Source organism: Leptodactylus fuscus, chromosome 10 (genome assembly GCF_031893055.1).
Source record: "Leptodactylus fuscus isolate aLepFus1 chromosome 10, aLepFus1.hap2, whole genome shotgun sequence".
NCBI lineage: Eukaryota > Metazoa > Chordata > Amphibia > Anura > Leptodactylidae > Leptodactylus > Leptodactylus fuscus.
Window position 1 is genome coordinate 42,024,041 of NC_134274.1, and position 10,544 is coordinate 42,034,584.

The 10,544-nt window shown below is 44.3% G+C and overlaps 1 protein-coding gene across 6 annotated transcripts in view; it reads left to right on the forward strand.

Annotated features, from left to right (window-relative positions):
* USP54 (ubiquitin specific peptidase 54) overlaps positions 1-10,134 on the forward strand; it is a 65,032-nt gene extending 54,898 nt beyond the window's left edge. For 2 of the 6 annotated variants that reach the window (XM_075257437.1, XM_075257438.1), the window contains 5 exons: positions 46-1,439; positions 1,620-1,738; positions 3,781-3,921; positions 5,046-5,232; positions 8,366-10,133. In XM_075257437.1, coding sequence (XP_075113538.1) covers positions 46-1,439; positions 1,620-1,738; positions 3,781-3,921; positions 5,046-5,232; positions 8,366-9,009 — 2,485 coding nt within the window. In that variant the 3' untranslated portion in view covers positions 9,010-10,133. Of the gene's footprint in view, positions 1-45; positions 1,440-1,619; positions 1,739-3,780; positions 3,922-5,045; positions 5,233-8,365 lie in introns of those variants that run through there. The other 4 variants (XM_075257440.1, XM_075257439.1, XM_075257441.1 and 1 more) reach the window with 4 other exon arrangements.
* The last annotated feature ends 410 nt before the right edge of the window (positions 10,135-10,544 follow it).

Sequence of the window (10,544 nt, forward strand, 5' to 3'; positions counted from 1 at the left end):
TCTATTTTCCAATAATATGGCAAATGATATCTCGCCTCCTTGCAGTGACCAGGCTATCACGGACAAAGTTTCAGTGAACCATCAGGTAATGGCAGAGACAACCACAAAGGAGGACTTCACATCCACTCCATTACCACACCCGTTTGCTTCTAGCCATGAGTTGCTTCCATCGTCTGCCGAGTCTTCCAGCTTGTCAGCTTCTGAACATTGCCCATGTAGCAAAACCTTTTCTAACTACCGTGCTCCTTCAGGTCCTAATTCCCCAGAGAGTGCCTCAACTCCTACACAGAGCACGGTTGATAAAATTTTAAGAGTGGATGACTGTAGCCCAGATCTACAACTCAAAAACCCAAAAAGTGATCGAGCTACCAACGGAAGCCCTATTAACGGTAAGGCAATGGAGGAACACGAAGCAAAAGATGGTCCTATACCTCTGCGGAAGATGAAACTCAATGGCATCAAATCTGGTTCTTTGCCATCGTTGTTATTTCCCTGGGCACGTCGAGCACAAGCTCAGTCTCCGGATAGAAACAACCAACCCAGCCATTGTCACAAATCGGTCAGTACAGAAATTCATACAAGTGAAGATAAGGTCGGATCTTGCATCGTCCCACCAGTTTTTCCAACTGTTGCAAGTAGTTTCAATGTTCATCCAGCTAACGTCTCCATGAAAACAAGCAGCCAGGACAACATATTAAATAAGCCAAGCGAAACGGTCATCTTCGAGACTAGCAAAGCTGAGGCTCCGAAAAGTAAAGGGTTGGTGCGTTCTCTTGCAGAACAGTTCCAGAGGCTACAAGGGGGCTCGCCAAAGAGAAGCAGTTTCGGTGTGAATTTTACTGGAATAGACAGCCCTGAACAGAAGTCTCCACCAATGGGGCAAATACAGGATTCACTGAACCTTTTGGAGACCGAATCTAGTCCACAGCCTCTAGTCATGCAAGAGAATAAGTCGGTCAGCACGGATCAAGCGAGTACTTCTCCAGATTCTGAGGACGGGTCATGTCATATAACTGGATCTAGTATAAACCATCTCAATAGCCATAATGTAGCGTTACCGGGAGACATGGCTGACGGTGTGAACCGTGGCAAGTGTTACTACAAAGCTGAGAAAAAGGTGAAATTTGGAAGCACGGTACATTTGCCAGCCTCTGTGCCCACCAACCAGTGGGTCGATAGTGTTAGCAGATATTATAGCGCCCAAGTGGAGGATACAGATGTGGAACAGCATGCTCGTCCGAGTTTCTCTTCCAATCGAAAGTCTGTAAGGTACGGCTTATCAAAGAGCTCCATTGATCTCCGGCAGGATTGGAAGCAGGATTCTGAGCGTGAGGTTTCCGAGTTGGATACCTTATATAACACCAGTCTTCAGACTTGTCCAAGCAACAGGACTTTGCAATGGAGATCTGAGAACTCCCGACAGACATTTGGAAAACCATGTAAGTGTTATATCTATCTACAATGGTAGCGCACTCCCATATCCTGTTCCACCTTTTGTTATTGAGGGCGAAATTTGTTACATTGCAAGAAATGCAAAATATCAAGTTCTCGTAGATGGGAATAATCTGGACCAGGTTACTTTATTCATGTCTCCATTGTATGTTTTTCTTACCCAAAAGTTTTGGACAACACATCTACGAGAAAAATGCAGCATGCTGCGGGCAGAGGCCTGTCCAGAACACCTACCGCTGAGATAGAACGCAGTCTCTGTGGGACCACCCATTCACCTGTGTCTAAGGTAGGTTCGGTCAGAACCAAAACCGAACACGTTACGATTTGTCTTACAGTAGGCGACCATACATACTTGCTTTGGATGCCAATTCATTGGGTGTTTTGATGTGTTGGGGTCATGAGTCATGTGATATTCATAAAATCTCTTCAAAGCCATGATTTTACATCTTTGTGTGAATAAGCTGCTTCACACACGGGCTCAGTGGTGGTGTTGTAGGCCGAGATAACACACGAAAAACTCCTTCAGCCTGAGAAGCCATGTTGCAGACAAGCAGCTTTTATGTTGCAGATTTTGCTGCAAAAGCCAAGAATGGATGATGGGAAGCCCCTGTACGTCTACTTTCTGCCCAATCCACTACGGACTAAAAAAACTCAACAAAACCTGCAACTAAAAAAGGTGTTTCCGTAACATGGGGCCTTAATCTCAATGTATGTTTAAAAGCGGTTGGCCCATAATGGATATTTCTCACCCATTAACTGGTTAATAAATATCTGATTTCTGGGACCCCTTTAATGAACTGGGTTCCTGAGCCTTGTGTTCCTCCTTAGTGCTTGACTGCAGTGTCAACATTGTGCATGCTACATACACCGCTCTATCCAAATGTGCACTGAGGTTGTGCCTTGAGGAGCAACCATTGGTTCGGGGCATTGCTTTAGTGATCATCAAGGTCTGAGGTATCAGACATTTATTCTCGAACCTGTGGATAGATAAATATCCAATGTGGACATCCCCTTTAAGTACACCTTTTAGAAGCCTGCAAGAGGAAGTCCAATTACTTCTGGTTTCCTAGAGCCCATTAAAGGGATCCTATCATTAAAACTCATTTTTTTCTGGGTACCACATAGGAACAGCCTTAAGAAAGGCTATTCTTCTCCTACCTTTAGATGTCTACAACAGGCCGCTGTTCAGTATTAAATCCGGTTTTCGTCGATATGCAAATGAGTTCTCTCGCAATACTGGGGGCGTCCCAAATGCTGCCAGAGAACTCTCCAGCGCCGCCTCCATCTTCTTCAGGAACGAGTCTTCTTCCGGCGGAGGCTTCAAACTTCTAGGCCTTGGACTTAGGGCAAAGCCGACTATGCATGCCCGCCGGTCACAAGAAAATGGCCGCTTACACAGTATTGTAAGCGGCCATTTTCTTATGGCCAGCCGGCATGCGCAGTTGGCTGCCCGAGGCCTATAAGTTTAAAGCCACCGCCGAAGAAGACTCGAAGAGAGCCCGTTCCTGAAGAAGACGGAGGTGGCGCTGGAGATTTCTCTTGCCGCATTGTGAACGCCCCCAGTGCTGCAAGACAACTCATTTGCGGCGGCATGGAGAAGACATCTAAAGGTAGGAGAAGAATAGCCTTTTTTAAGGCTATTCCTATGTGGTACCCAGAAAAAAATTAGTTTTAATGATAGGATCCCTTTTAACTCATTGTACAGTTTTTAGGGTAATCTAAGGTTAGCCTAGGGGACTAGTTTATCATTTGTAGTCAGGTCACCTTGTGCAACTCCAAAATAAGATAATAGCAGCAATCCAGTATGTCTGAGAGTAATGAATGATGCTGGATTCTGGCATGCCCTATAATTTGTGTCCTCTTTAGTTCTCTCTGCATCTGGGTCTATATATATATATACATTACACTATATATATAATACATTTCTATATACTGTACAAAGCTGTTATTCTTTCGCTTTGCATCAAATACTAACTCTTAATCCATGATGTCTACTATTGGCTACTAGGTCATTGAGCAGTTACAAGATATCCTTATAACTTTCCAGATGCCCCATGTTATTGCACTCAGGGTTAGGGCCCACCGTTACGTCTTATAGTCTTATGGTTAGGTGAGCAAGGCAGGTTTACAGGAACAAAGTGACTTTTTGTTTCCTTCGTTCCTCCTTTTTCTGTTGCTATAGTCTCTTTTAGCCAATGTGGGCTCTGGTGACCCCTTGGGATACCCTAAAGAGTAGAGAGAATTATTGTAAAATAACATACTTTTATGTGGGTATAATTGGTACTATATGTTCTGAGCAATCCTGCCAAACTGTGTGTGCGCCTGCAGGTCACTCACGGCAGGGACCAGGGCAGGAGGTCTGAGGAAGACGAGCTGTACAGTGCAGAGAATTTCCGGCGGCTGGCACGGAGCCTCAGTGGGACTGTCATCTCTAGCAGGGAAGAGACCCTAGTCTCTTCTCACAGTTTTGTAAGTAGCAACAACTTGATTGAGCACATTGGATCTGATAGACACAGAATTGCCCCAACATTTTACATAAACTGCTTTAAAAAGTGGTGCTGGATAAAATCCTGGATGTTCTAGTGGAGATACGAAGTGTCTGATAGTAAAAGAAGCAATCTTCAACACTTAGAAACAAAAATATGAGAACTTCCATCAATTATACTGTGGGTATTGTTGCCAGTCATCATGGCATACTGACTCTGATCTCGAGGCATGCCCTGACCATTACATTGGTGCTGTTCATTCTTGCCACACGTAGGCCATTGGCTTGGTGCCTACTGCATCCCAGCACAATCTAACCATTAGCTTAGTGTTGTCCTATGGATCGCTGCCTAGTAAATGAAACCACATGCTGACCATTCGATTGTTGCCTATGACATCACGGCACGTTTTTTTTCCATATCGCATCATGGCACATACTGTCCATTAGCTCGGTGCCTATTACATCTTGGCACACACTGAGCAATCCTTTGGTGCCTACTACACCATGGCAAACTCTGACCAATATAGTGGTGCCTTATTCTATCAAGGATTGAAACTGCAATGTTGCAAAGCATCAATGCTAACCACTGAGCCACTATGCTGTGCTGCCCTATCATTGTTACATTGTGGCACTACGTGACGACTGAAAGCATGTTATTACGCTACACCACGACTACGAAAGCATGTCACTAATCTACATCATGACGATGAAAGTATGGCGCTACATGATGGTTACACCTATGTATTGACAGTCCACCTTTGCTATCACCATAGCTTTTACATTGTTTCTGAATTACTGATTGTCTATGTCATCGTCCCTTTGCAATAATCGTAGCTGCCATGGCTAAGCGCTGCATTTTATGCCATTGTCTCTCGGTACCGGGTGTCTAACATAAGTCATGCCTTGTAGTCTGCCGATCGCATTGCCCCTGCTTGTTAGACTGCTTTGCACTTGGTGGTGTGTCCGCATTCGTTCCTGTACGTTGGTACATTTAGCCACATGTTGTCTCATGCAAGTATTTGTTTTATGACGAAATGTTATCCTGTTTCACATGAACCATCTTCTTTATCGGGTGTATTTATTTTTTTTCTGTTTCATTTGTCAAAAGGAGGCATCCAATGAGAGGAAACCACTTGCGGACAGCAGTCATCGCTCTCACAGCTCCTCCTCCTACCCTTATACCCACAATCCTTCTGTCTTATCCTATGAACCCCAGCACTACCCAACCCAGATGCAGCACCCATCTCATGAGGTACTGGCGCCCAGCATGGTGGGTGAGGCACACAGGCCACCAGGTAACTGCACACAACCCTCCTGCATGTTTGATTTATCTCATGTATGCTATTGTATTACTTCATTGAAAGCCATTTGCTTTTCCCTTTTATATCCTTTGTGCTGCCTTGACTTCTGCTTTTTTTTATTTCTTTCCCTGCATTTATGGGAGGCATGCTTGGATGCTTCTAGAAGAGTCTGATGTCTCGCACTTCACAGGCTGTGCACACCTTTGCAACCGTGCGATTTCTCCAGTGTATATAGAAAATAATGAAGCAACTTTGCAGATGGTCTTGATGAAATCTTTTCTACACTTTGTTAAAAATGCATTGAAATCCTGCGCGGTCAGACCCTGCGGCCTTGTGTTACTCACTTCGGACCCCAATCCTTTACATTAGGATTCAAGGAGCTGTAGACACAAAGCAGTACTATATATCTAAGTTCTATGGAGAAATGTAATAAAATGGTTGCAGGGGTGACTTTACAATTGATGGCTTATCCTTCAGGATCAGATTTACCCGATGTTGCAGCCTCTTTATTGCAAGGATCTGTGGAAGGTATTCATACATTAAAGGCATATCCCAACATTATTGGTAGATGTATAGGGTAACATGAACTATACTTCAATAGCGAACTACAAGCATGCATTATTTTTTCTTTTATGTTTCTGCTATGGCAGATTTTGCATCAAGACCCCCTATGCAAAATACATCACAGAAATCTAAGACAGATTTACGCTCCCATTAGAGGTTCGGTGACATATGTCCCAAGATCAGTCAGGTTTTTTTTTTTTTGTTTTGTTTTGTTAGCCTCCCATTGAAATGAATGAGTAGTAGATTTTAGGAGACGATTAACACTGCAAAAAATTCCATCATGTGACCTTGCAATAAAGGGTGTGCAGTTGTGTAAGTGATGCCCCTGTTCTGTTTTAGTTCGTCTCATAGATTTGCACCACCTTGTGGCCGTAATGTTAATTGTTGAACGCACTCTGGCTGCAATGTGAATCTGCCTCAGTGCAGTCTTCAGAGCAGGAGGAGCTGAGAAGATTGAAATCTATTGTAAAATAAATGATTAAATAGATTTTAAAAAATATATAGATACAAACAGTCAAGTCACATTCTGTTATCAAACAGCCTGTGTCTACCAATAAGTATTTGGACACCCAGTAAAGTTCTGCGGAGATGGAGTTATGGTCTGCGGGTGTTTCTCCTGGTATGGACCCTTGGTCCCAGTACATGGTAAACTCCACGCCGACGCCTATTGCGCTATTTTAGATAATAGTGTGCTCCCTACATTATAGTGGTTCTATGGGTCAGACCAATGTTATTTCCAGGATGACAACGCCAGCTGTCATGTAGCGAGGTCTACCATGGCTTGGTACAGGGACAATCAGGTCACCCACAGGACTGGCCTGCCCAGACCTGAACCCTATCGAGCATCTCTGGGATGATTTGGATCGCTAAACTAAGGGGGTGCAACAGCCGTCCAAAATTGGTGAAAGAACTTACCTGGCTTCTCCAAGCCGAATGGAATAAAATACCACTAACCGGCCTACAAGGACTTGTGGGAAGTTCCGGAGGGTAGAGGCTGTAATTGCCACTTGGCCCACAGGTGCCCAAATACTTATTGGTAGACCGTGTATATTGATATTGGAAACCTCCTTGCATGCCAATATTTCCTGACACTCCATGTATTGTAAATGGCATACCTGTTCAGTGTGATTTAGACATGGCTGTACTGTACCTGCCAAGGATATTGGCCAAACCAGGGGCAGTCACTAGTGTTGAGAGAGTAGTATTCGATCGAATAACTCGCCGGCATAGGAATGCGTGTAATCGGCCGAATACCAAGGGGTTATGGCTTGGTGTTTGGCCGATTACATGTATTCCTATGCCGGCAAGGTATTCAATTGAATACTTCTCTCTCAACACTAGTAGTCACTTGTAGACCTCTGTTCTGGAAGAGAGACATTTTTATTAAGAAGCAAGAACCTCAAAACCGTTGTCTACAGAGGGGTGTCTGGATTGGTTGACATAACTAGTCACCTCTTTTCAAAGAGTTGGACGTTGACTTACAAGGTAGATGCCTATAAGTTGTACTAAAGAGCCAGTTTTGTTCCTTCTTGAGAAGGTCTAACTTGCATACAGAACAGCAGCAACAATATCACCCTGTCGATGTATCATCTATCTGCTGCTGCTAAAGGGGGTGCTACAGAAGTAATGGCATAGACAATTGCTTAGACTTCACAAGTAATGAAGAATACAGATGGACCTGAAACACACGGACTCTTTATAACTTCTTTAGCCATTTTGTGTGACAGCCATTATGTCCACTTCGCCTATACTTTTCATCTCTTAGGATAAGTTCACATGGGGCACGGGGTGGCGTATTTTGGTCCTGTTTGTGATGCGGGAAGCCCTGTCAGAATAGGGCCAAAATGCGCCTACCACGACTGTCGCAACTTCTGACAGTCGCGGTTTCCTGCTCCGGTGTAGGCCCAAATGAATGGGTCTAGTCTGGAGGTTGCTGTCACGAGGCGGACGCCAGGGCTGAATCAGCCACGGAATCCGCCTGAAGAAAGGGCAGCTCACTTTTTTCCATGAGCGGCAACATGCCACTCACGGGAAAAAAAGTAAGCTAGTGGTCTACATAGACCACCATTGTGAGGGGGCGGATTCTGACTTGGATTACGCAACAAAATCCGCCCCTTCTTGCCCCGTGTGAACAAGCTGTTAGGGTAAGTTCACATGGCAGAAATGGAATCTTAATTTAAGGCAGACTTCTACTTCAAGTTCCTCTACATTTTACACACATTTCCGCCATGGCTTTCATGCCACCGAGGAATCTACTCCAGATAAAGTAGGGGGCTTCAATCTCTGCCACCCATTGAAAACAAAGCGGGCAAACCATGATCAGAATTTGTTGCCGATTTTGAGACAAAATCCGCCTCACAATCTGTGCAAAATTCTGCTATGTGAACATAATCTTTGCTTCTGGGTTTACTCTCTGGGTCCATTGCCCATTCTTACCTGTCTGTCCTCTACACTAATATTTCATCATACATGTTAATAATTTATTGCATGATCCAGTTTTTTAGCCGACTGTTCAAAATGTAAGCTTTAATGGTTTGTACCTTCTCTCCCTTTTAACTTTAAGGAGACCCGACTGTCCAAAAGCTTTTGGCTATGCCTGACAGGAGTGAAAGTGTCCGAATTACCGAACACTCAGATATGGCAGTGAGCTATGCAACTCTCCCAAGGGCACCCAAGATCGGATCCAATTTATTCTCAACACAGAGGTCTTCGCCTGACTCTTGGCAACCACCAGGAGCGATGGAACATAACATTCCAACCTACCACCAGTGGTCGGGTCACACCGTGCAGGCAAATGGACCTGACCAAAACATGGTCAATTCTAGCTTGATGGGCTCCCCTAGTAAAAGGGTACCCAATGGTCTGTTTCAGCAAGAATCGAGTTACAGGGGCTTTGAGACCTATAAGATGAATCGCAGACCATCACCGTCAACAGAGTACTGCACCTTAAGTATGCCACGTAGCTCTTCCATGGGTCGAGGAGACGTGATGGCGAAAGCTTTTGCTCCACAGCCTAGAATCCAGGGTCCTAGGAGAGTAGACATGCCACCAGAAGAAGACTGGAGACAGAACAGTTTTGCCCCTCAAATGGGTGGCTGGAGGCAGCATCTGGGCTATTCCCCACATCGGACCTTTTCTTCTGCCTCTGACGTATACGGTACAGCCAGCTGGAGGGCTACTCCTGCCTTACCTAGAAATGGGAGGTAAATGTATTTGTACGCCTAGTTACAGAAGCTGCCAGATTTGCATCCTACACCTTTTGATCCGAGCCTTGTAACGCAAAGGTTATTTGTTTGTAGTGTGATCGCCAGTCTTGTCTTAACACCTTTAAGCCTGTGGAACGTCCCTTTGTGCTAGTTGTTTGGTCAAGATTTGGAATCGTAAATTTACTATTTTTAGATTGCCCAACTGGTGCAGGAGGGCCTTGCAATGACGTAAGATCAGAGCTAGGAGACGTCCCATACTCTTACAAGCTCACAGCTCCTTCAGGTGTGTGAATTGCTGACAAATCATTCTTCCACTTAAGCAAACCACGAGAACAATTGCTGATTTTCCTAACCTTGTCAGTACGGTGCTCGAATAGCAATAACCTGCTTCGAAACAAGAGCGTTAATGTGTACAGGGTGTTTATCAACTACTCAGTCGAGGAGTAAAAACCTAAGTATTTTGGATACCATTGCCTTTGTTCTTTCAGACCCTGCTTCAGTTAGCAATAGTTATATGTTGCAGTGGTGATCCTTAGAGTAAAATAACCGTTTTTGTTATGTGTTGGACTCCTTTTGGTGGCGACCAAAGGACCCTATCCGTTTAAGTTACCCATGCACTGCAATTCTACAGGGTGTATAGTATAGTTGGTCCTTCCTCGAATTTACCTTAATAGCTTTTTGCTGCCAGATAAGGACCTGTTCACCACTGGCAGAGGGACAAGAGCCGGCATTTGGCCAGTGGCACTCTATACAATAAACCAGCGTGCAGTCAAGGGACTGGAAGTATTAGTTGAAAAGCAAACCCAGCATTAACCATGCAGATAGTTAAGCACAAAATCTTGACTACTGTAAGGGAGGAGGGGGGGAGGGGCAACGCCACGGTAGTCTAAGAATGCCCTGCCCCCGCCCCTTTATCCTTCTCTCCGGTAATTGTAGCAAGTCCATAGCAGATGACTGTTATCACTGCATGCGTAAACCCACCGATGTTAACAGCTAGAGGAGAAATTTAAATATTTTAGTGTCAAAACATTTTGCTTTTGTAAGTATTTTTCAAAATAAATATATAAAATAGTTCTATTAAACCGAATCCGCCCTGGTTTTTTATTTTATTTCTTTCTATAGCTTGGAAAATATGTACAATTTTTTTTTTGTTTGAAAAATATTAAAGGACTTATGACTATTAAAGAGCCTTTCTTGTGGTACATGGTTTGTGCTTGTGTGTTTTAAATTGGGATCCCGAGTCTCTGCGATAGACCGATGAATGAGAAGTTACTGAGGTGGCACCTTGTACAAAGAATAGGTGGCCATAAATGTTAGAAAACCAACGTTTTTGAGCCAAAATGCGTTCATTGGGTAAAACGGAACATCGAACACTGCGGTCGACTGATAACAGATTGTCGTTGCGTGGTAAAAAGTCAGCTGTACAGAGGCTAACTGAGGGAAGTTCACACGGAGACGGCTTCAAAATCCTGACCAAAAAGACGGCTCCCATTGAAATCAGGAGCAAGGTGCTCATTCTTCAGGCCAAGTCGCCTC